The sequence below is a fragment of the Callithrix jacchus genome, chromosome 1, assembly GCF_049354715.1.
Source record: "Callithrix jacchus isolate 240 chromosome 1, calJac240_pri, whole genome shotgun sequence".
Taxonomy (NCBI): domain Eukaryota; kingdom Metazoa; phylum Chordata; class Mammalia; order Primates; family Cebidae; genus Callithrix; species Callithrix jacchus.
In genome coordinates this window covers 216,006,335-216,032,780 of record NC_133502.1, presented here as the reverse complement: position 1 = coordinate 216,032,780, position 26,446 = coordinate 216,006,335, and the positions used below count along the sequence as shown (strand labels likewise).

The following is a 26,446-nucleotide window of genomic DNA, read 5'->3' as shown; positions in this document are numbered from 1 at the left end:
GCCATGGGTGGAACCCGAGCTGAGGGGTGTGTGCTGAGCAGCCCCACACCTTCCGAAAGGCATGAGGGCGGCCGAACTGTGCCACGGCAGCTCGACAGCTCCTCGACATACACCCCCAGAGTAAGCTTCCTCAGGCTGCCCTGCACACACAAGGGCCAATTTATTGCATGTTTTCTTCCAAAAGGAATCATTCGCTGAGCCAAACGTGAACTGCCACCGCCTTCCAACAGGCCAGAACACACGTGCGTTAAAGCGCCCTGAAGTGAACGGCCCTTCCAGAAAGAGCAGAAATCATTCTTTTATTGTCATCTTCATCTGTTATCGTAATTTACAATTTCACCACACTCCAATTACTGGGCATTTAGAGAACATGTGTTCGTGTCCCCAGCAGCCTCAGCACACAGCCCCCACCAGGTGGACCATTTAACTTTCCACTTAGCGCTTCCTGCCGGCCCCTGAGGTGTGAGAACGGGACATCCCACTGGCCCTCCCCTACCCCCACTGTACTCCCAGATCCAGAGGAAGACAGACGGTGCCATCCGTGAGAGCACTCGATGCTGTGCTGCCCTCCCAGCCCCAGCCTCCTCACTGGCACAGCCTCCCGGCCTCACACACCGGGAAGGGCGCCCCAGGAACTGGGAGGCATCAGGTATGAGCCCCACCCACCAGGTAAGGCTGGGGCCTGTCTTACCCCGGGAAGGAGGCCAGCCTGGAAACTCAGGCCCGGGCTTAGTGTCCCGCAGCCCTCAGGGCCCCACAATGGGTCTCAGTCCATGGAGGGAGGCTCTCACCTCCCATCCATCAGCAGAAATTTGCCAAAGTGGAGCCAAGCCCTGGGGTTCTAGGAATGCAGAGCCGCGAGGCTAAAGTCTGACCATCCCAGAAGAGCCGGAAGAGCAGGGCTGTGAGGCCCCCACTCAGCAGCGGCTGCCTGGATTCCTGTCATTTCAGCAGCTCCCGGACCTCCGTCCGTGGAAAGACAGCGCCTCCCCCAACTGCACCAACAGCCAAGAAATATGCTGCTCAGCCCAGCCAGCCCCTCCCACTGGGAAGGTGGGATGCAGCCACCGCCTCCTCTGGGGCTGGCAGATATTTATGGTTTGTTAATGTTATTGCAAAAATCCCTCTCTGATGAAGCCAGCTAGGGTTGTTGAAATTAATGACCTCAGGTAGGATCACCAGGAGCATCGCCCAGCCCTGCCAGAAATCCTGCATGTCAGCAAAAACTCTGTCACTGAAGCCACGCTGGAGAAATAACTCAGCCATTAGCAGTGAGCCGCAGAGAGGGGCCCTGTGTCCTGGCACCCACAGGTTAGGGGCAGCCCAGGCAGGAGCGGGGTCCTGGATGCAGGGAGGAGCAGACCCACCAAGAGGCTCCGACACCCAAAGCTTTGCCAGATACTGCCTGCGTGGGAGGCGACCCTGCTCACAGCCAGCATATGCGGGTCTGTTCCAGACTAGCAAGGATAGCTCCTCACCCTGGGCACCATGTCCCACCATGTCCCACCATGTCTGCATGATGAAGGGCACCAAGAGCACCCCAAAGGGTGCGTAGGGACCGAGGGGTAGCTGGGGCTGGGCGCAGCACCTGGTTCACTTCCAGCCTTGGTGGGACATCACTCTGATGCCCAGACAAGCTGCTCCCGCCACAGCCTCTGTGGCTGCTCCTGCCTGAGTCCCCTATGTCTGGCTGCCCCAGAAACTGGAGGGGGGTTTGCCTCAAGAAGCTGCAGCCCTCCTCCACCAAGCAGCTGTGCACAGGGACAGGCCTGGAGTATGTCTTGGGCTGCTAATCCTCAGGATCTGTCCTGCCTCCCAGGCTTGCACTCTCTGGTTTCCCAGAGAGGGCATCCACACACATGCACACACAATGCACGCATGCATACACACAATGCACACGTGCATGCATGCACACGTATCAATGCACATCCATATACACATGCACATATACCATACACACACATACATGCATGCATACACATGCATACACATAATATACATGTGCATACATGCATGCAACGCACACATGCCCATGCATGCATACACATGTACATGCAAATACACATGCACATATACCCACGTGCACACACATCACACATGCATGTGCACATGCATCACACCTTACACACATGCACACATGTCACACACACATGCACACATGCTTACATATACATGTCTGCACACCCACAGTAGGGAGCTATGCAGGTCAGGGCTCAGCACACCCTCAGCTTCTACCTTAATGGAGGGCTCCTTCCTTCTTTGCAAGACCCCTAGATGTCAGGGAAGGAGAAGGAAAGGCCTTCCTGACAGAGGTGCAGAGGGACACGGAATCGGCAGGGGCAACCTGGCAGTACCAACCCAGCCCCAGGCCTTGGTGAGCCCCCTTCCTTCCACCCAGACACTGGGAAGGCAGCCCAGCCTGTCTAGGCAATCAGCAGCCATCAAAGGAGAGCCAGGCCATCTGGGGATTCCTTCGGGCCATGCCCCGCCACCTTGTCCCCACCTGTCCTCAAGCGCCAAGCCACAGACAGCCTCTGTCCAGTTATCCAGGATGTAAGGTTCATCTTCAGTCTTACGGAAGAGAAGGAGCGAGAAGGTGAGTGGTGAGTTGGGTGAGCAGTGAGTCAGCTCACAGGCGAGCTGACACGAGCATGCCAGGAGGGGTGACCCACCTGGAACACCAAGCAGGTTGAGGCCAAGGTGGCCCAGATGCCGAGTCCCTCGCCGCATCCTGTCCTAAATTCATTTTCTTCAGAGTCACTGGAATGAGTCCAAGTGGAACCCTGTGTCCTATAGCCTGTAGGAAGGGCACGCACGGTTGGAACGAGCCTAGCAGCCTGGAGACACTGCTCACCACCAGCTGTAACCTCACAGCAATGGTTTCAGCCCTTCAAGCCCTGGCCGAGGAGCTCCATGTGGAGGAGGACTGGGTGTCATGGAGTGGGAAGAACCCTGTCCCAACCTGGCCCTAGTGGCCAAACATCTCCCCCACAAGCTCCCAGTGCAGGGGTGCACACACCAGAATAGGGTAGGGGGTGACAGTGTCCTGGGAGGAGGAGGGGTGGGAGTTAGGATGGAGATGACACAAGGGTGTGGGTCAAGGAGGAGTAAACCAAACGGGGACCATCATCGCCACAATCCACCCTGGATCCTGCCTGGAAACCCATGCTGCCCACCCTGGGAGAGGGGATGACCTGGGATTCCAAGAAGGACAGGAGGGTGCACAGAGGAGGGGGCTGCCCTAAGGGCATGGATCGGCTGAGGCCTTCTGGGAGAGAGAGAAAGGAGGGGCCCAAAGCAGGCTCAGGCTTTAGGGTGCAGGAGAAAGCACAGGGCGCCCTGATGGATGGCACTGCCATGCCCACCTGCCTTGGAGTCCACTGAGATCAAGCCATCAGGCTTCTTGCAGCTGCCTCCTGATAGGCCAGGCCCTAGGCCCCAACCTCTGCACACAGTCATGCCCAGCAAGCAGCAGCCCAGCCACCAAGAATCCCGCAAAAATGCCCCAAAGCTCACCCTGAGGATGCCCCACCTGTTCTTTCTACCAGACCCCTAAGCTCAGGTGACCTCAGCCTTAGGGCATCTAGGACTGGTCCCATTCTATTTTTCAAGAATTTTCTCTTGCTCCTCTTTACCCATCTCCATACTCCCCCATGCTGAGTTCCACACTCCCCTCCACTTTTGTTCATGCTCTTCTCTTTCCAAAATGTTCTCTTGTATCCAACAAACTCCTATTCATTCTTCAAGGCCCAGCTGAAATGTCCCATCCTCTCTGAAGACTCTGACCCTCCCGGGTTGGAATGAGCCCAGTTTGTAATGACTCCCACAGTCTGGCTCTGGGCTGGTTCAGGGTGTGCATGAATGAGTGATGCTGAGTATGTGAAACCCACTTCCCTTTTTCAGGAGTAAGCTTTAGCCCGGGACCCATGGGTAAGCTATGCCCTGGCCTGCACTCCCGCTGTCTCCACTGACCCCTTTGGAGGGGCCCAGCCAGACAGAAATAACTGTGCACTCCCTTCCCTCAGGGCTCGCACAGAAGGGCGGCTGGGTGTGGGGTGCAGAGAAAGGCCCTCACCTTTCCAGGGGCAATTATGACTCGCAGAACCTTGAACTGCGGTCTTCATGAGGTTACCAAATAAATTATTACATTATTACATTTTAAGTTGACAAGTAAATCTTATTATAAAAGTGTAATGACACCATAAAAGACATTTTATTCATCTGTTTCATCCTCTTGTTCCCATCGACACTTCATTACAGCTCCCGAGACACGGAGAACTAGAACATTAATTTGGCGAATCAATGGAAATCTTTCAGGAGCCGGGGTTTCCAAGCTCTGCCCCAGGGGCCCCAGTGAGCACTCAGGGAAAAGACCCCCAGTCTGGGGTGGAAAGAGCTTGGAGGCCTGGGGTAGCTTTGCTCTGCATGGACACCTAGCGAGGGGTCCCCTAACCAGCTCCGAGTGCCTCCCACGTCTCTCCAAGTCCCTGCCAAGGTTCAGCTTGCCCATGCCCCACTCCCCCTTGGACGGTCTCTCAGCTGCACTGGTGTGTGGCCTTGAGTCCGTCTTTGGACACTCTGCCATCTTTAAGCTGGGGATGTACAAAAACAATTAGTGCAGCGGTGAACAGCCCGAGCCAGGGCCGAAAGCTCAGGTGACCAGGGTACACTTTCCAGGGACCCGAGAGGGCTGGGGCTGAGACAGCGCCTGTCGGGGTCAGAATCCTGGACAGCGCCAGTCGGGGGCAGAACCCTGGACAGCGCCAGTCGGGGGCAGAACCCTGGACAGCGCCAGTCGGGGGCAGAACCCTGGACAGCGCCAGTCGGGGGCAGAACCCTGGACAGCGCCAGTCGGGGGCAGAACCCTGGAGCGGCTGGTGGGAACTCGCCCTGTCTTCTTCCCACTCTCTAGTTTCCAATTCGTTAACGGCCTCTACTACTTTCATTGTGGAAAAAAATACATACAGGTATTAGCATGGGTAAGACTTGATGTTAAGTGCACAGTTCACCCTTGTTAGCCCTCAGGGCTCGGCCAGCAGCACCCGGCCCCTGCCCAGGACACAGTCGCTCCTCCCCAGGGTCCCCGAGTCAGATCCTCTCTGTCTCTATCTCTGTCTCTCTCTCAATTCAATGATCGGTGTGTTTTTCATCTTCTAACCTGCCTGTAATTTGGAAATTGTACTATTTCAAACAGCTCAACTTAAAATCGGGATTTTTAAGGTTGATCATTTTTCTCTTCTTCCTACCACTATTAGCAGGATGTTAGACAATTTCTAAGTAAATGATTTAAAACTGGGATAAAAGCAGTAAATGGCCTCCACTGGGCTGAGGAGAGACCAGGAAGCAAATGGAGCCCAACCTGGAGACAGACAGGTGATGCCCCATCCCTACAACACCACCCCCAGGACACCACACCCCCCGTGATGCCACACTTTGAGATGCCTTGCCCCAAGGTGCCAGGCCTCAGCAATGCCACGCCCCCATGATGCCACGCCCCCGTGACCACGCCCCACTCCCCTTTCTGCTTGCCATGCCCCCATGACCATGCCCACTCCCTTCTGCATGTCACGCCCCCCCTGATGCCATGCCCCATGACCACACCCCTGCTACCCTTTCTGCCTTGCCATGCCCACAGGCCCGAGACACCCTGAGGATGTTCCTCCTCTACAAAGGAAACATGGGTCCACTCCCCTGGACCTGGAGGCACCCGGACTGCAGCTGGGCCTCCCCCTTGCTACTGCAGAGCTGGGGAACCCCAACAGAGGTGCTCCCCCTGGTCCATCTCTCGAGGCTGGAGTGGCCAGGCTGGAGCCTATCCCTGCCAGGAGGAGAGGACAAAAGGCTGCAGGTGCACTCCTGTGACATACTGTGGGGGCTGGATGAAGCAGGATGGGGCTCTCCAGGGTCCCATGGGTGGAGCTACCAAGGGAGAGCCTTCAACCATGGCCCTTAAACACACCCGGGCATTTTCCAGATAGAGAAGACTTTATGGGCAGATGGAGGAGCAGAGGCAGAGAAGAGGGTTCAGACAGCTGCTGGGGCCCAGTGGTTAGAATGCAGGGGACTGTCCAGGGGCAGGCAGGTAAGAGGGGCACTGCAGACAGACCACACATCCAGGGCTAGGAGTGAGCACCAGGGCTCAGATGCCACAGGATTGGCTGGTCCTGTGGAGGGGCTGGGGAAAGAGGCTGGCCAGGGGCAGGTGAGGACGCCTGGACACAGCCTTACCTCCCGGGGTCCTGAGCAGTGCCTGGCACCACATTCCACAGCCATTGGGTGCAGCCCAAGCCAGAAGCTTCCACCCTGCCATCCCTGGAAGTCACCGGAAAGCAAGGATTCCTGCATTAGTCATCAGGTCACATGGCAGTACTGCCCTGGCCAGCACCGTCCTCACACAGGCACAGCCAGCAGGCCCAAGGCAGGCAGAGCCAGACCCGGGGGCTCCCAACAAAGGACTGCACTGGCTCAGAAGGGGCCGGGGAAGGCCTCCCGCCCCTGCACACCAGTGAAGAGGAGGAGGCAGGGATGGGGGTGCTGACCTGGCCCCTCCACTCCTCCAGTTACTGGTGGCTGCTCAGGGCCCAGAGCTCACAGGGCTGGGGAGGGCACTAGGCCTTAGAGGAAGAATCAGGTATCCTCAGAGAGACAGCAGAGCAGGGACCTCAGGGACACTTGGGAACAGAGTGCATGCCCTGTGAACCGGAAGCCCCACGCCCAGCCCCGGCTGCTGCCCAGGAGGCCTGTGGGAGCCAGTGCATGCTGCAGGCTCAGAGGTGCAGGGACGGCGTCCTTCTCTTTCTCCTTCCCCTGCCTCCACCTGTCCGTCCCTCTCCTTCCCTCCCTCTCTCTTTCTCCCACTCCTTTCTCTCTCTGTCTCTTCCTCTCTCCCTCTCTCTCCCCCCTTCTCTCCCTCTTTCCCCCTTTCTCTCCCTCCATCTCCCATCTCTCCTTTTCTCTCCCCCTCCTTTCTCTGTCTCCTCCTCTCTCCCTCTCTCCCCCCTTTCTCTCCCTCTTTCCCCCTCTTTTTCTCTCTCCATCTCCCATTTCTCCCTTTCTCTCCTCCTCTCTTTCTCCCTCCTTCTCTGTCTCCCACTCTGTCTCTCCCCACCTCTCTTTCTCCCCTCTCTCTCTCTTTCTCTCTGTCTCTCCCCCGTCCCTCTTGTTCTCTCTCCCTCTCCTGCTTTTCTGAACAATGCACAATGACCATCACTGGCTCACAAAATTAACTATCTGAAAGACGTTAGGAACTTACCTTGGTTTCTATGGCAACATGAGAATAATTCACATTTCCCAGCCAAACTGAAGGCGAACACATTTTTTGTCTGCTTTATGGGTGGACAATTATCTCTAATAGCCAGGTCAGCAGCGGCCATCCCTGGGTCCTCTGTCCTCGTTAGCATTCCCTGGCAACGGGCACGTGAGGATGGATGGTGGTCACCAGGTTTACTAAGAGACTCTGACCTGGTGTGGGGAGTGGAGATGCCTTTCCACTGCTTGTCACCAGGAAGAGAGGGTTGGACCACCCTCACCGCTGTGAAGCCCGGGCCGCCTCCACCCTTCAGCCTCTGACTTGGCTGCAACAGTGAGGGCCTGGTGGAGAGGTGTGGGCCCTGACACCAGCGTCCTCACTCATGGGCAGGTAACCTCCAGTGTCCTCCTCTGCCACTAGAGTGGAACCATAATGCCCACCCAAGGGGCCATCAGTCACTCCACAGACCCATGCCTGGAAGGCAGTAAGTGTCCAATAAATGCTTGTGGAGTGAAATAATCACTCTCCATGGTGCCAGGCCGGCCTTGTCATGCCACCTGCTGGATAAAATCTCTCCTACCCAGTTTATCACCAAGACAAGAGCTGGGTATCCCTGGGCCTTCAGCCTCAACAGATGAGGATGGGGGACCATCAAGATGCCCCAGGGTCACTGCAATGGAACAAAGCCTGGTGCAAAACCCAGGTCACTTGGGTCAGCCTGGCCTCCCTCTGGGCTGAGCTCCCTCATGTATCCAGAGCTCATTCCTTCAGCTCTCAAATGTTATGAAGGACCCGCCATGGGCCCAGTCACATGCCCAGCCCTGTTCTACATGCTGGGACAGGAATGGACAAGACAGACATGGTCCTGCTTCGTGGAGCTGATGGCCTAGGGGGAGAGGACTCTAGACTAGTAAACAACACAGATCCTTGCAGGTGGCAGTCATGCCCTGAAGAAAATGGAACGGGGTAAGAGAGAGGGCATGGGGGAGGGTGTGGATGCCAGGTAGGGAGGGCTGCTGGGGAGGGCAGCAAGCTCTACCATTTCTTCCCAAGCAAGCCTGTTAGCTTTTCCAGGTCAGGCCCCACACAAGGACAGACAGATGGGGTGCAGTGGGATTTACGCCATGGCCAGGCAGCTTCCCTCCAGGAAGGAGATGCCAACCCCGGGCCACCGTGGCCCAGGCTGCTGTGCCATTCCCCCAACCTCTGTGCAGAGAACACAGCCCACCTGGCCCCTCACCCCACGGCCCCAACAAGCCACAGGCTCAGGCTCTCAAGGGCCAGGCCAAGTCTTTTAAAAAAAAAAAAAATCAATTGAAAATCACAGAAAAGAATATGAATAATTTAACAAACACTCTCATACCCACAACCAGGGATTAACCCCTGTTAACATCTGGTTGTATCTGAATCATTCAGATTATAAGAAATAAAGTATAACAATATAATTATGTGTACATGTAAGTTATATTATTATTTTTTTTTTTTTTTGAGACGGAGTTTCGCTCTTGTTATCCAGGCTGGAGTGCAATGGCGCGATCTTGGCTCACCGCAACCTCCGCCTCCTGGGTTCAGGCAATTCTCCTGCCTCAGCCTCCTGAATAGCTGGGATTACAGGCACGCGCCACCAGGCCCAGCTAATTTTATGTATTTTTAGTAAAGATGGGGTTTCACCATGTTAACCGGGATGGTCTCGATCTCTTGACCTCAGGATCCACCCGCCTCGGCCTCCCAAAGTGCTGGGATTACAGGCTTGAGCCACTGCGCCCGGCCTATATCATTATTTAAATATAAATAAAAATATACAACTTGCCCCTGCCCAAGCTCCCATCCCGGCGCCTGGGAGGGGCTGTGTCTCTTTGGGCACCTTTGTGGTCTCTGTGAGCCTTGCGTGTTCCCTCTGAAAGGGAACAATGATGGTGCCTCCTCACTGGTGCTAGGGCAGCTGGGGTTGTCCCGGTGAGGTCCTAGAGCCCCCCTGGCCAGCTTTGAGCATGGGGGCCAGCTGTGAGCATGGGGAGGGGGCCAGCTGTGACCAAGGTGGGGGTCAGCTGTCTCTGCACCCTGTTCCATGACCCACTGCTTTCTCACTGGTGTTACTGGTGTCTCCATGATGACCTTATGAACCTACTTACTCATCTTAACCGGGCATGCATGCACCCTGCCATGCGAAGGAACACTTGACACTGTGTTAATTTCCTATGGAATGACGTCAGGGTGTTTCCAACCTTTCTCTCCTGTCTGTATTTCAGCCACGTGGCACACCCAGGATGTTGTCCATGAGAGATCTCTAAGCTGGGACCCACCCATCTGTCTCTGGACTCCAAGGTGGCTCTTGGGGTGTGTGCCACCCCTCCGTCCCCCTGAGGGAGGAGTCCCTTCCTCCCCAGTCCCCGTTAGGTCTGTAGGTGGCTGTCACTGGTCCTAATCTAACGTCCCCCCTTTTCCTGGAGCCTCACATCTGAGGCACCCATCCATGTTTCTCTGCATCTGGGCTCCCATGGAAACCTCTGGCTCCCTCTCGCCCCTGCTTCCGTTGTTCCCTGGAAGCCCAGCTCCTCCTCCTCCTCAGGTCTTGGGCTTGGGGAGACCTCGGCTGAGCTGCTTCTCTGTCTCCATCTAAACAGATGCCACATTCTCTTGACTGCAAGCATCACCCCCTACCTCACTGTTCTAATTTGTTTTAAAATGAAATCCACCCCCAGTGTGGGCCACTGAACTCTAAGGCCACTTCTTAGGGTTTTGTTTGTTTGTTTTTTGTTTAAAGAGTTTCACTCTAGTCACCCAGGCTGGAGTGCAATGGCACGATCTTGGCTCACCACAACCTCCATCTCCCAGGTTCAAGCACTTCTGCCTCAGTCTCCCAAGTAGCTGGGATTACAGGCATGCGCCAACATGCCCGGCTAATTTTGTATTTTTAGTAGGGATGGGTCTTCTCCATGCTGGTCAGGCTGGTCTTGAACTCCTGACCTCAGGTGATCTGCCTGCCTTGGCCTCCCAAAGTGCTGGGATTATAGGTGTGAGCCACTGCGCCCAGCCAGTCTTAGGTTTTTAATTAACCAGAACAATCTGAAGGAGACGTTGGTCAGGCCCCTCCATGTTTTCGTCCTTAGGTCTGAATCCAGTTCAAAACCACCAGAAAACAATGTGGCTGCCCTGCACTTGCCTGCCTAGCTGGCCTGAGGATTTACAGACAGTACATAGATGGCCTGGGGACCCTGTGAACTCCCATAGCCAGCAGACATGATGTAAGCATATCCTAAAATCATAACAGCAGGCAATGACCCCTCTCAATGACCCTGACGCCTCAGCCCCGCCTCCCACACACCTCTGCTGGATGTGGGCAGGTCAAGCAGCAGCCAGCAGCTGCTCCTGAGGACCAGCCCCCAAGACATGTCTTAGTTCAAGTCCACACCGCTGGCTTTATGCAGTTCTGAGGGGCCAGAGCCCCTGCCCAGACCATAGACGTTAAAAGCCAACTGCAAGGCAGCAAAACCCAGCTTCACAGTCCAATGAAGACCCAGCAAGCCACAGACGCAAGACCCCAGTGTAGCCTGAGGCTGGTCAGGTGCAGCCACGGCTTCGAGCCCACCCCGGCTGTGTCAGCAACCCCAATCTCATGCATTCTTTTACGCCCTGAATTCTGATCCCCGTTTGGAAGAAGGTGACATAAGGCCATCTGGGCATGAGGTCTTTGGAAAGGAAAGATCAAAGGCTGCCCCGTCAAGTTACTGAGTGATTTGTGATCTATTCAGGTTTCTATTTCTTTTTGGAGTCAGTCTTTATAATTTGTATTCCCCTAGAAAGTTGCCCATTTCAGTCAGATTTTCAAATTCTGCTCATAGGATTTAGAATTTTTTAAATTAATAGACTACATTTTTTAGAGCAGTCTTAGGTTCATACAAAAATAAGCAGAAAATATAGTTTCCACCTAACCCTATCCATATTTGCCCCCTCCAAGGCCAGCACCCTGAACCACCAGGCACATTTCACAGACACAACCGATGGTACATTCACACATCATTATCTCCCAAGGCTCACCGTCTGCATTAGGTCCACTCTTGTTGTTACACATTCTATGGATTTGGACAAATGTATGTATCACCCACCATTTCAGAATCATACAGAGCAGCTTCACTGCCCTGAAAATCCTCTGCGCTCTGCCTACTCATTCCACTACCCACAGCCCCTAGAAACCACTGATGTGTCTACTGTCTCCGTGGCTTTTCTTTTTCCAAAATCTCATATACTGGAAGTCATAGTGTGCAGCCTTTCCAGACTGGCTTCTTTCACTTAGCTGTATGTGTTCAAATTTCCTCCACGTCTTTTGACAGCTTAATAGCACATTTCTTTTTATCACTGAAGAATGTCCCATTGCATGGACATACCATAGTCTGTTTATCTGTTCACTTATTGAAAGACATTTTGGTTGCTTCCAAGCTTGGGCAATTATAAGTAAACGTTCATTTGTAGTTTTTTGTGTTTGAACATTTTCGACTCAATTGGGTAAATATCTAGAAGCATGACTCCTGGGATATATGATAAAACTACAATTAGCTTTAGAAGAAACTGCCGAACTGTCTTCCAAAGTGGCTACACCACTTTGCATTCCCACCAGCAATGAGCAGGAGTTCCTGTTGCTCCACATCCTTATCAGCATTTGATGGTGTCAGTGTTTTGGCTTTTGGCCATTCTACTTTTATTTTTCTAATTATTTTTTAAATATTTGTGGGTACATATGTGTATATATTTCTGGGGTACATGTTTTGATACAGGCATGCAATGTGAACTAAGCACATCATGGAGGATGGGGTGTCCATCTCTTCAAGCATTTATCCTTTGAGATACAAAGAATCCAACTACATTCTTTATTTTAGAATACACAATTGTTACTATTGACCATAGTCACCCTGTGGTGCTATCAAATAGTAGGTCCTAATCATTCTAATTTTTTTATACCTTTTAACCATCCCCGCCTCCCCACACAACCCTCCACTACCATTCCCAGCCTCTGGTGATCATCTATCTGTTCTCTATGTCCATTAGTTCAATTGTTTTGATTTTCAGATGCCATAAAAAAAGTGAGAACAGGCAATGTTTGTCTTTCTGTTCCTGGCTTATTTCACCATAATGACCTCCACTTCCATCCATGTTGTTGCAAATGACAGGATCTCATCCTCTTTTATGGCTGAATAGTGCTCCATTGTGCATATGTACCGTATTTTCTTTCTCCATTCATCTGTTGATGGACACTTAAACTGCTTCCAAATCTTGGCTGTTGTAAACATAGGAGTGCAGACATCTCTTCCACATGCTGATTTCCTTTCTATTGGGCATATACATACCTAGCAGTGGGATTGCTGGATCATATGGTAGCTCAATTTTGAGTTTTGTGAGGAACTTCCAAGCTGTTCTCCACAGTGATTGTACTAATTTGCACTCCCACCAATAGTGTACAAGGGTTCTCTTTCCTCCACATCCTTCCCAGCACTGGTTATTGAATATAAGTCATGTTAACTGGAATAAGATGATATCTCGCTGTATTAATAGTTTTGATTTGCATTTCTTTGATGATCAGTGATGTTGAGCACCCTTTCATATGCCTGTTTGATGTTTCTATGGGTTCTTTTGAGAAATGTCTACTCAAATCTTTTGCCCATTTTTGATGAGATGATTTGATTTTTTCCTGTGGAGTTGTCTGAGCTCCTTATACATTCTGGTTACTAATCCCTTGTCAGAGGGATAGCTTGCAAATATTTTCCCCCATTCTGTGGATCATCTCTTCACTTTATTGTTTGCTGTGCAGAAGCTTTTTAATTAATGTGATCTCATTTATCCATGTTTGCTTTGGTGGTCTGTGCTCGTGGGGTATTATTCAAGAAATCTTTGCCCAGACCAATATCCGAGATATTTTTCCAAATGTTTTCCTGTAGTAGTTTCATAGGTTGAGGTCTTAGATTTAAGTCTTTAGTTTATTTTTATTTTTGTATATGGCAAGAGATACGGGTCTAATTTCATTCTTTTGTATATGGAGATCCAGTTTTCCCAACACCATTTACTGAAGACACTATCTTTTCCCCAGTGTATGTTTTTGGCACCTTTGTCAAAAGTGAGTTCACTGTAGGCATGTGGATTTGTTTCTGGGTTCTCTGTTCTGTTCCATTGGTCTATGTGTCTGTTTTTATGCCAGTACCATGCTGTTTTGGTTACTATAACTCTGTAGTATGATTTGAAGTCAGGTAATGTGATTCCTCCCATTTTGTTCTTTTCACTTAGGCTACCTTTGGCTATTCTGGGTCTTTTGTGGTTCCATATAAATTTTAGGATTTTTTTTTCTATTTCTGTGAAGAATGCCTTCATTATTTTGATAGGGGTTGTATTAAATCTGTAGATTGCTTTGGGTAGTATGGACACTTTAACATTCACCTTTTCAGCAAATAATGAAATAATCACATGGTTTTTAATCTTTCATTCTTTTGATATGATTTACCATGTCAATTGATTTTTATATGTTGAACTATCCTAGCATTCCAGGGATAAATCCATTTGGTAACAATGAATGATCTTTCTAACGTATTGTTGAATTTGGTTTGCTAGTATTTTGTTGAGGATTTTTGCATCAATATTCATCAGAGATATTGTCCAGTAGGTTTCTGGGGTACATGTTTTGATACAGGCATGCAATGTGAACTAAGCACATCATGGAGGATGGGGTGTCCATCTCTTCAAGCATTTATCCTTTGAGATACAAACAATCCAACTACATTCTTTATTTTAGAATACACAATTGTTATTATTGACCATAGTCACCCTGTGGTGCTATCAGATAGTAGGTCTTAATCATTCTAATTTTTTTATACCTTTTAACCATCTCCACCTCCCCACACAACCCTCCACTACCATTCCCAGCCTCTGGTGGGATGTGCCTTTGTCTGGTTTTGGTATCAGGGTAATACTGGACCTCATAGGATGAGTTTGGAAACATTCCCTCCTCCGCTATTTCTTGGAATAGTTTGAGGAGGATTGGTATTAGTTCGTCTTTAAATGTTTGGCTCAATTCAGCAGTGAAGCTATGAGGTCCTAGGCTTTTCTTACTGGAAGACTTTTCATCACAGCTTCAAGCTTGTTTCATGTTATTTGTCTGTTCAGGTTTTTTATTTCTTTCTGGTTCAATCTTGGTAGGTTCTATGTATCTAGGAATTTGTCTGTGACTTCTAGATTCCCCAGTTTATTGGCATATAGTTGCTCAGAGTAACCACTAATGATCCTTTGAATTTCTGCAGTATCAGCTGCAATGTCTCTTTTGCATTTCTAATTTTATTTATTTGGATCTTCTCTTTTTCTCAGTCTAGCTAAAGATTTGTCAATTTTGTTTAACTTTTCAAAAGACCAACTTTTTGTTTCATCAATCTTTGGTAATTTTTTCCTTTCAATTTCATTTATTTCTGCTCTGATCTTTATTACTTCTTTTCTTCTACTAACTTCGGGTTTGGCTTGTTCTTGCTTTTCTAATTCTTTAAGATGCACCATTAGATTGTTTAGTTGAAGGTTTTCCTGTTTTGATGTAGGCTCAGTTACAGTTTATAGCCATAAACCTCCCTCTTCGTGCTGCTTTTGCTGCCTCTCATAGGCATTGGTATGTTGTGTTTCCATTACCGTCTGTTTCAGAAAATGTTTCAATTTCCTCCTTAATTCCTTCATTGACCCACTGGTCATTCCGGAGCATACTGTTTAATGTCCACGTATCTGTGTAGTTTTCAAAATTCTTCTTGCTATTAATTTCTAGTTTTATTCCATTGTGGCCAGAGAAGATGCTTACCACTATTTCAATTTTTTAAAATGTTTTAAGACTTGTGACCTAACATATAATCTGTCCTTGAAAATGATCCATATGCTGAGAAAAAGAATGTGTATTCTGGTCAAAAAAGTAACACATACTGGCAAGGTTGTGGAGAAAAGGGAACACCTATACACTGTTGGTGGGAGTGTAAATTAGTTCAACCATTGTGGAAAGCAGGATGGTGATTCCTCAAAGAGCTAAAAGCAAAACCACCCTTTGAGGTAGTTCTGAGGTTACCATGAGGCTTGCAAACACTCTTATAAGCCACTATTTTAACCTGAAAACAACAGACTGCATGAAGAAACAAGCAAAAAGAAAACAAAAACTCACCTTAACTTTGTCCCCCCACTTTTTAACCTTTTGTTGTATTTATATCTTGTTTTACTATGTTTTGAGAAGTTGTTGAAGTTATAATTTTTTATTGGTTCATTGTTTAGCCTTTCTACTTAGGATAAGAGCAGTGTACACACCCCAGTTTTATTATCGTAATGCTCTGTGTCTTTCTGTGTACCTACTATTACCAGTAAGTTTTATGTCGTCAGGTGATTATTTATTGCTCATCAATGTCCTTTTCTTCCTGGTTGAAGTACTGCCTTTAGCATTTCTTAGAGGATGGGCCAGGCATTGATGAAATACCTCAGCTTTTGTTTGTCTAGGAAAGTCTTTTGTTTTTCCTTCATGTTTGAAGGATATTTTTGCAGGTTATACTATTTTAGGGTAAAAGTTATTTTCCTTCAGCACTTTAAATGTCATGCCCCTTTCTCCTGGCCTGTAAGGTTTCCACTGGGAAGTCTTCTCCCAGATTAAAGACCTACTGTACGTTGTTTCTTTTCTCTTGTGCTTTCAGGATCCTTTATCCTTGATCTTTGGGAGTTTGATTATTATTTTTTTTGTGTGTGTGATGGAGTTTCGCTCGTTACCCAGGCTGGAGTGCAATGGCGAGATCTCGGCTCACCGCAACCTCCGCCTCCTGGGTTCAGGCAATTCTCCTGCCTCAGCCTCCTGAGTAGCTGGGATTACAGGCACGTGCCACCATGCCCAGCTAATTTCTTGTATTTTTAGTAGAGACGGGGTTTCACCATGTTGACCAGGATGGTCTCGATCTCTTGACCTTGTGATCAATGCCTTGAGGTAATCGTCTTTGGGTTGAATCTGCTTGGTGTTCTAACCTTCTGGTTCCTGGATATTCGTATCTTTCTCTAGGTTTGGGATGTTCTCTGTTACTATCCCTTTGAATAAACCTTCTACCTCATCTCTTTCTCTACCTCCTCTGTAAGGTCAATAACTCTTAGATTTACCCTTTTGAGGCTATTTTCTAGATCCTGTAGGCAGGCTTCATTATTTCGCATTTTTTCTTTTTCTCCTGTGTATTTTTAAATAGGCTGCTTCAAGCTCACTAATTCTTCTGCTTGAATCATTTTGCTATTAAAGGATACTGATGCATTCCTCAGTATGCCAACTGCATTTTTCAGCTCCAGAATTTCTTCCCATCACTGTTCATTTCAAACTGTTTGTGAAATGTATCTGACAGAATTCTGAATTCCTTCTGTTATCTTGAACTTCCTCGAGTCTCCTCAATGCAGCGATTTTGAACTCTCTGTCTGAAAGGGCACACACCTGTTTCTCCAGGATGGTCCCCGGTGCCTTGTTTAGTTCACTTGGTGGGGTCAACACCTGGATGCTGTTGATGTTAGCAGGTGTTCTTCCATGTCTGGGTATTGAAGAGTTACATACTTGTTTCAGTCATCACTGTCCAAGCTTGTTTGGAGCCATTCTTCTTGGGAAGGCTTTCCAATTATTTGAAAGGACTTGAGTGCTGTGATCCAAGTCATTTCTCTTTTGGGGGGCACCCAAGCCCAGCAGCACTGTGGTGCTTGCAGACTTACAGAGGTACCAGCTCGATGGTCTTGGAGAAGATACAGGAGAATTCTCCGGATTACCAGGCAGGGACTCGTGTTCTCTTCCCTTACTTTCTCCCAAATACACAGTCTCTGTCTCTGTTCCAAGCCACCTAAAGCCTTCAGGGCAGTGGGCTCCCCTCTGGGACAGGGCTAGCCCAGAAATGCCACCCAAGAGTCGAGTCCAGAAGTGGGATCTCAAAGAGCCACTTGATGCTTTAACTCCCTGTGGCAGTGCTGGTACCCAAAGCCAGCAAGTCTCAGAGGCTCACCAAGGCCCTTGATGCACCTGGGCATCACTGCTGGTTATTCAGAGCTCAAGGGCTCTTCAGTTAGCAGGTGATGAATGCTGACAGGACTGGGTCCTTTCCTTCAAGGCAGTGGATTCCCTTCTGTCTAGGTGTGTCTGATTTTTGGCTCTTACAAAGGTGTTTTTTTCTCTGTAGATAGCTGTTAACTTGGTATCCTTGTGCGAGGGGATGACTGGTGAAGCTTTCTGTTCTGCCATCTTGCTCTGCCTTTCCTGCTTATATCAGATTTTGGCCATTCTAATACATGTGTAGTGGTATTTCATTGTTGAGCATATTTTGCAATATGCTATGCATGTTTTTCTATGGTTACCTGCTGTCTGTGTATCTTCTTGGGTGAGGTATCCAGATCTTTTTCCCATTTTTAAATTGGACTGTTTGTTTTTTGAGTTTTAAATTTTCTTTTAAAATTTTAGATAGCAATTGTTTATCGGGTATGTCTTCTGCAATTATTTCCTCCAACTCTCTGGCTTGATTTTGTGGTTCTCTTGATGCTTTTTTTAAAAATTATTTTTATTTTTTATTTTTTAAATTGCATTTTAGGTTTTGTGGTACATGTGCAGAACATGCAAGATAGTTGCATAGGTACACACATGGCAGTGTGTCTTGCTGCCGTCTTCCCCTTCACCCACATTTGGCATTTCTCCCCAGGCTATCCCTCCCCCTTTCCCCACCCCTGCGCTGTCCCTCCCCTATTCCCCCCAGTAGACCCCAGCGTGTAGTACTCCCTTCCCTGTGTCCATGTGTTCTCATTGTTCATCACCCGCCTATGAGTGAGAACATGCGGTGTTTTATTTCCTCTTCTTGTGTGAGTTTGCTGAGAATAACGTTCTCCAGATTCATCCATGTCCTTACAAACGACACGAACTCATCCTTTTTGATTGCTGCATAATATTCCATGGTGTATATGTGCCATATTTTCCCTGTCCAGTCTATCATCAATGGGCATTTGGGTTGGTTCCAAGTCTTTGCTATTGTAAACAGTGCTGCAATGAACATTCGTGTGCATGTGTCCTTATAGAACGATTTATAGTTTTTTGGATAATATTTAAACTATTTCAGCACCTGCAGGTTCACCTCCCTTTTTAAATGTTACAGTTGGATATTAATCCTTGGGAGTTTACCTATTTATGATTCAACAGACATTACTCAGCCCCTCCTATAGGCTGGTCCTGAATGCTGGAGATACACCGACTGCAGAACAGACAAAGATGCTTCCTCTCGAGCCTCCAATATTAGTCCTTTCTAAAAGCCAACTTTTTCAGTCATTTCCATTATTTTTTTATTTTCTACTCCAATAACTTTTGCTTCCATATTTAATAATTTTGACTGTCTTCTTTGTAAACCTTTTTCTCATTGGTCCATCAATTTCTGCAGGTGAGTTGTAATTTCCCATTATACTTGTGGATAGGTCAGTATCTCGTCATAATTGCATCCATTTTTGTCTCGTTTATGTTATATTTATACAGGTCCACAACTGAGTGAAGCACTTTTGATCACCTGAAATACCCTCTTTGTCTTTGTTAATGCTTTTGAATGTGACTTGGGGGAATACAAATATTCCAACCACATCTGGGGAGGTGGGCAGTATTTCCCCCATATTTTTCCATCCTTCCATTTCAAACAAATACAAATTTTTAGTCTTGGTGTATCTCTCATCAGGGGTACATTGTTGGCTTTTCTGGAGTTTTTAAAGGTATCTCTCCTTTTGGGAGTAGGTGAGTGTAAATTTCGTATCATGATCGTATCTGAACTTGCTGGGTGTGGTACTTAGTATTTCACAGCTGCCATAATTTTTCTTTGCGTTTATTCCTACCTCTTTTCTTGCCTTCTCAACTTTGCGCATTCTGTTTCTTTTTCCCGTCTCCTGGAAGTCACACACTCTTACTTCTAATGATATCTTTACATTTTTTAACAATTTCTCAAACTTATATTTTCTAAGCCAGATGAGCAGACCTGCCGCCATTTCAGGGGAAGGGGAGAGGGCTGCAGAGGGGAGGGGAGAGGGCTGCAAGGGAGAGGGGAGAGGGCTGCAGAGGGGAGGGGAGAGGGCTGCAAGGGAGAGGGGAGAGGGCTGCAGAGGGGAGGGGAGAGGGCTGCAGAGGGGAGGGGAGAGGGCTGCAAGGGAGAGGGGAGAGGGCTGCAGAGGGGAGGGGAGAGGGCTGCAAGGGAGAGGGGAGAGGGCTGCAGAGGAGAGGGGAGAGGGCTGCAAGGGAGAGGGGAGAGGGCTGCAGTGATTTTGCTGACTCCTATATTTGCATAGGAAATATAGGATATAATGACTGAAGAATCCTGCTACTAAAAATCTACTATAAAAAAATATCCAGAAATGTAGGCATTTATCACAGCAACATTTGCTATGGGAGAAAAATAGCAGCGACTTGATGTATAATAAAGGAATGAATTACATTAATCCATGCAACTGCATATTATGTAGTCATTAAAATCACATTTTTCAAGAATTTTAATGATATGAGAAAATGCTTATGATGACAGCGTAACACGAAATCCCAAGCCAGTCTCTTTCCATCTCTTTTGGCTGCAGCAGGAAGGAAATAGATGCCGCCCCATGATGGGAGGTTTGAGAGAGGCCAGGTAGGCAGCTCTGTGAGCAGCAGGGAAGGACAGATTACCCAGAGTGGCAGACACACCCATGAGAAGGGCTGAGACCAACCACAACCAGCATCAGGGAGGATGTGGAGAAACGAGAACCACTGACCTGCCAGTGGAAACGTGAGCCGGGAAAGGTGCTTTGGAAAGTCGTTTGTCATGATCTATTAGAGGGAAGGGTGCACATACACCCTCCAGCTCTGCAATTCCACTTTTAGAGGAAAGAAAACAACAGAACCAGACGCACCTGTCCACATCCACTGAGAGACACGCACACAGATATTCAGAGGGGCACTGTTTATGATGACCCCAAACTGGACACAATCCATCTATCAGGAGTAAAAGGGACAAACTGCAACCTTCATGTGGTGGAAAACTATACAGCAACGGAAAAGAAGAAACCACGCTTACTACCACACAGATATTCCCACAAACAGAAAGCCGAGCAAGAAGAGCTGTCCACAAGCGTGTACACGGTATAACTGCATTCATATAATAAAGCGTACGGATACGCAGAACTAAAGGGTGCTTTGGAAGTGAGCCTTCGCTTGGGAAAGGGGAGCACACAGGGAGATCCAGTGTGGGTCATATTCTATTTCTTGAGCAGGGTGGTGGCTATGTGGTGTATTAGTCCACTCCCACACTGCTAAGAAAGACATACCTGAGACTGGGTAATGTACAAAGAAGAGAGGTTTAATAGATTCACAGTTCCACGTGCCTGGGGAGGCCTCACAAACCATAGCAGAAGGCAAGGAGGCACATCATCATCTCTTACATAGACGGCGGCAGGAGAGAATGAGAGGCAAGCGAAAGGAGTTTCCCTTACAAACCGTCAGATCTCGCGAGACTCATTCACTACCATGAGAACAGTATGGGCGAAACCGCCCCCGTGATTCAGTTATCTCCGGGCAGGACCCTCCCACAATATGGGAATTATGGGAGCTACAACTCAAGACGAGAACCGGGCAGGGACACAGCCAAACCGTACCACACGGGGTGTCTGCTTTGTGATAATTCTCCGAGAGCTAGGTTTGTGTCGTGGCCACCTCTGTTAGTGTGATACTTCACAGTTTAAATGTAAAAACAGCAACAATGAAAAATCACTGCAAAATATTCAGAAAAAAATACAGGCTAAAAGAGAGGGGGTGCTTGTTTTCCATCGCCGCGTAACAGATGATCACAGACAGCCCAAGGTCACGCAGCTAGCACTGGTGGAGGCAGATGGCTGGTGAATGTTTTCATTTCTGTAACTACGGGCGATGTGAACATCTCACTGGCCGCTGGCGTCACTTTTGTGAGCTGCCCTGTGCACTGTGCCCATTTGTGTCAATTCCCACGAACTCCGTGTGCTAAAGAATCTGAATCTGCCTTGACAAGCAAAACCCTGTCTCAAAAAAAAAAAAAAAAAAAGAACCAGCCGCATCTTATCAACAAAATGGACCCCAGTTGGGTTCCTCACACAGGACCAGCTAAGTGGCCGCATGCACTCCTGTGTGGAGGCCATCCTGTGCTGGGGACCCTTCATGGCATGGAGCTGCAGGGTGGGTATGGAGAGGCCTCGCAGCTGAGTGGGGTCAAACCCAAAAGCCCAAAATCCCAAAATCCCAAACGGCAAAGTGCAGTGCTGGAGGGAAGCCAAGGGGCTGGGGCTGAAAGAGGACAGGAACAGTGGGCAGGGACCAGGGAGGCCCACACCCTCAGGGGACTGAGTCTCTGGCAAACTCCACAGGACTGCGGCCCTGAGAGCAGATCCCTGGGGCCACAGGGTCAGCAAGGAGCCTCCTGCTCTGGAGGATGGCAGGGAGGCTGGGTGCGCTGCACTCTGCAGCCTGTTGCCAAGGCCTCATCAGAGTCGGTCTGCTCAAACACAGGTAATGTTCCTCCCGTTTCCATCCATCAGTGACACTGCACAGTATCCCACCTTCTAGCTCTTCCAAAAGCACAAACCACCCAGACTCCCTGTCTCTTACTCCCCAGGATCCCAACACTCCCCGACGCATCTGACCTTGCAAGGGCACAGCAGTGGTGCCGACAGGCCGAGCCTCTCCCAGGGACCGGGCTGGGTGAGTGCATGGGACAGGAACCACCACAGGTCAGGGACTGATCCTAGGGCCCCTGGGCTTGGGGCACCAGCAAGAGCAGGGTGTGCACAGGCTGCGAAGACCCCAAGTTGGGCCTGAGGAGCCAACTGCTGAGCTGCAAACTCCAGGGAACCATGAAGGCGAATGGCAGCTGCTGAGCTGTGACCTGGAGTCAGGAGCCCAACACCTGCTGGCTGCGGGGTTCAGCCAGTCTCTATCCTGCAGCCCAGGATCCTGCGGCCACAGCCAAGCATCAGTGATGTCAACCCATACCCCAGGCCACTGAGCCCAGGAAGGCAGCCCTACCTGGCTCAGCTCCACACTGGGCCGCAGGGGAAAGAGAGGTGAAGGGGCTACTCCCACTTTGTGGAGCCACCAGCGCACCCGTGGGGACAGGAACCCCACACCCAGTCAGTGGACAGCATAGGCAGTGGAAAGCCATGTGCTGCTGAGGGAGGGTCCCCAGGGTGGGGCACCCAGAGGGTGTGGGGCACCCAAGGGCAGAGCACCCAGATGGGGGTACCCAGAGGGGTGTGGGGCACCTGGAAAGCTGCCCTGAGAAACTGAGGCTCAAAGGGCCTTGTTTCAGTAACACAGGGCAAGGAGGGGATTTCAGTGTGTGGGTGGGGGCGAGGCAAGTGCGTTCCAGGAGAGGGAGGGGTAGAGCCAGACCCTGGTCCTACCCAGCACAGCCCTTTTCACAGCAGGTGCTTGACCAGATGTGGCCCGAGGGGAGGTCCCTCGTGCAGGAGCCTGGGAGAGGACGACCTGGACTCCCCACTCCTGTGTTCCAGCCAGTGCAGAGCTGGGCTTCAGGGGTCAGATCCATGTCTGAGTCTTGCCCAGCTCGGACAAGTGGCATCCCAGCACCACCTGTGCAGCTGCCTCCCCATCTCCCCGAGAGGTGCAGCAGGTGGCCACAAGGCCACGGGTGCCGCTGTGCCCATGCCAGGCCTGGTGCGTGGCGATGACACTGAGCTCAGATCTTTATTCAGTGTTTTTAGCTCATCACGTCCAGACACACACCTGGAACATTCCAGATGGATCTGCTCAGACTCAAGGCCATGACCAACACCCCTCATGTTCGGTCTCGGTGTTTACATACATGTGGAAATGCACACAGGGCTGAACTCCATGGAGCTTCCTGTTTAAAAAACCACCTTAGGAAGCAGGTCCGGTGTGTCCCCAACCTTCTGGCCACACAGTGTGATCTGAGCTACAGAAGGGGCTGCTCCCAGGGCTGATCTCAGCTGAGCAATGTGGGGCTCCCTCCACATGGCCGTGGGGTGGCTATTCCTGTGACGGAATCCCCTCCCCAACTAGAAAAGGAGGCGGCAGGAGGAGGCGGTGTGGCTGGTCTGGGGAACCCCTGACCCTGGGGCGGGTGCAGGGAAGGCAGGGGCAAGGTGTGCCCGAATCTGGTCGGACGCAAGCCGGTCCTGTTGCTAGTTTGGGAGTTTTTGACATTTGCACAGCACTTTGTGCTAATTTCCATGCTGTGTGTAATGACCCTGGATTTTTAAAATAGAAGCAGGAACACACACATCACTTATGCCTGTATGTCCCATAGTCTCTGGCAGTGTCCCAGGGCCTGGGAGGGGACACAGCTGCTCCTGAGGGACAGAGGAGAGTCTGAGAAGTGGGTCACCAGCAGGTCGCCGAGGACATGAGCCTATCCTGGGCTCAGGGATCAGAGAGGCTGTGGCTGTGGCCCTGCCCACATTCCAGGGGCCATGCGGCCTGTGACACACCCAAGGGAATGCTGGGGAGCCAGTCCTGAAGCCCCTGGGGCCACAGACACAGCCCCAGCAGGGCCCTGGGCAGGGGCCAGGTCTTGGCACTTCCACACTTGAAGCCCCAAGAAACTAGTCTATGGCAGAACCAGTGCATGGCAGAAGCAGTCCACAGCGGAACCAGTCCACAGCGGGAACGAGTCCACAGCGGAACCAGTCCACAGCGGGAACGAGTCCACGGCAGAACCAGTCCACAGCGGGAACGAGTCCACAGCGGAACCAGTCCACAGCGGGAACAAGTCCACGGCGGAACCAGTCCACAGCGGGAATGAGTCCACAGCGGGAACCAGTCCACAGTGGAACCAGTCCAGGGCAGAATCGGTATATAGTGGGAACCGGTCCAAAGCAGAACTGGTCCATGGCGGGAACTGGTCCACAGTGAAACTGGTCCATGGTGGGAACCAGTCCACAGTGGAAACTGTCCCACCTCCCCTCCGCCTAGCAGATCTGGACAAGGACAGTGTGTCCCGGGGAGCCTCTAAAAGCTCATTCCACTTCCAAGCCAGGCTGCAGTGGGAAGAGCGCTCTGATGACAGGGCCTCAAACCCCTGCCTGTCTACCAGCCCTACATGGCCAGACGGCCTGTGCAGGCCTCCAGGGGCTCTGTCTGAGGCCAGCCCTTAACTGCATGGCGGGGCCACTTGGCCTTGGACCTCAGGGAGGTGGGGGGATTCTCTTGTGTAAGAGGTTCGAGGCGAAAAGTTAGGCGATGGCGAGAGGCCTCCTGCGCTCCCAGCCTTCGGTGCTGTGGCCTCCCAGGTGCTCGGCGGGCTCACGGCTCGGACTCCGGCTCTCAGCTTCCTAGTCATGTTTAAACCAAGCAAGCGGGAAAACACAGAGAGAAGGGGCCGGCAGTGGCGAAACCCACTGGCTGTGAGACAATCTCACAGCAGAGATCCCAGGTCAGCGCAATGTCTTGGTCTATATTTTGTCTACACTTTATTCTTTCACTCAACAGAATGGAAGTTTTTCATTTCAGAGTAGGTATGAGATGGCCACCACGTCGTTCCGGCACCGGCGTCCAGACAGCAGGCCTCCCGAGAGGGTCTGCCTCCCAGGCTGCCCCAGACTGGGGGGTACAGAAGGCAGTCATTTGGCAAGGACACTCCAGGGAGAGGGCGAGGGGACCCTGACCTGCCTCTGGCCGCCGAAGCCGGGACCCTCCCCTGGCTCTCTTTGGTATCTCAGAAAACAGAGGCTGTCCCTGTCATTGTCAGCCCTGCACCAAGTCTGGGGCCCATCTTCGCCAGTGCACCTGGAGGGTGGGGCCACACCACAAGGCCATTAGGCAGCCCGGGACCAGCTCACAGGGGCCTCCCACCGGCCAGGCAGGTGGGACACCCACCAGGAACAGGGAGGCCAGCTGCGAGGGGGCCCAAGCTCATTTCTTGTAGTGATTGGGGGCGTCCGCGAAGGCAAACTTGAGGCGGTAGGCCTCGGCCAGCAATAGGCTGATGTCCTCATCGTCCCAGTGGGCTGTGGGCAGGTTCTGGAGGAAGAGCAGCAGCTCCTGGAGGGAAAGAGACAAGCCCAGGTCAGAGGAGGTGACCTACAGAGAGGGCAGGGTGACCCAGGAAAACTCGCCCACCAGCAGCTGCTCCCTGCTCGACCACAGCAGGGCCCAGGCCTCGCCCCACAGCCCCTGCCCCATCCCAGCAGCCAGGCGGGAAGTCCACTGTGCAGCTCCAGGTCTGAGATGGTGTGGCAGGGGCCGCCTAGCACTTCTTTTAACTGAATCTCCAGCCGCTCATGGGGAGACCCAGCTCTCAGGAGTCCACCGCAGCTTTGCAGGCCCTGCCCAGGAGCTCCCCACTCCCCAGTGCCTCCGTCAGCCCGGGAAGTACCGCACCACCACACCTTAGTGGCACTGCCACTAAGCACAGATTTCTGTGCATTAAGAGACCCCTCTGGGTACCAGCACAGTCAGCAGCTGAAGCACACGTGTGGAGACCACAGAATAGAGCCGCCTCAGGCCCTCCCAGGGAGCCCAGGAACACACAAAGCCCCACCTGGTCCCTCTTCCATGCCTGCCTCATGCCAGTGGGTAGGAGTGCGGGGCTCCACCAAATCCGGCTTCAGGTCACGGTCCAGCCTGGTACCCTGGGATAAGGACTCCATCCCGAGGCCCAGCTTCCTCCTCTGTGAAATGGGGCCACCATTGCCAGGCTGTCAGGGCTGCTGGACAGACTGGGAAAATGCACGTAAGGCCAGCAGCACAGCCAGCACAGGGCGGGGGGCACTGGGCGCTCACATGCCAAGCTCACTGGGCACACTGGGTGGACACACCAGGCTCACTGGGTGGCACCTCTGGCCTGCAGCTGGACCGTGTCTCAGCTTAGGTGGGCTATGGGGTCACTTAGTCCCACCCCCAAAAGACACATGGGGGACAGTCTCCAGAGCGGTGTGCCCACCCAGTGAGTCCAGTGCTCCCGTCCAGCTCATGGTCTGGAAGCCAGGATGTGGACATTGAGGAGATGGAAGCTGACCTACCTCCACTGAGGCCGGGGCTGGGAAGGAAAAGCAAAGGGCCTCAGGGGACCCCCACGACCATCTTCTCTGACAGACCCCCACAACGTGAACACACCCACATCCAGAGCAGCCTGGCGGCCCACCAAGGACGGGCAGAACATACAGGAACTTGGCAGAAGTAGGGATGAGAGAGGGTGGAGT

General features: G+C 51.0%; 1 protein-coding gene across 17 annotated transcripts in view; it reads right to left on the bottom strand.

Annotated features, from left to right (window-relative positions):
• TBC1D22A (TBC1 domain family member 22A) overlaps nt 1-26,446 on the bottom strand; it is a 508,739-nt gene that overhangs the window by 58,907 nt on the left and 423,386 nt on the right. For 8 of the 17 annotated variants that reach the window (XR_013524311.1, XM_078343915.1, XM_078343917.1 and 5 more), the window contains one exon: nt 20,575-25,286. The exons of 8 other annotated variants lie outside the window; for them this stretch is intronic. Coding sequence is in view for 8 of the 9 variants with exons in the window: in XM_078343915.1 (XP_078200041.1) it covers nt 25,158-25,286 (129 nt within the window). In the remaining variant the exon portion in view is untranslated. Of the gene's footprint in view, nt 1-277; nt 2,798-20,574; nt 25,287-26,446 lie in introns of those variants that run through there. One more of the 17 variants, XM_078343914.1, reaches the window with a different exon arrangement.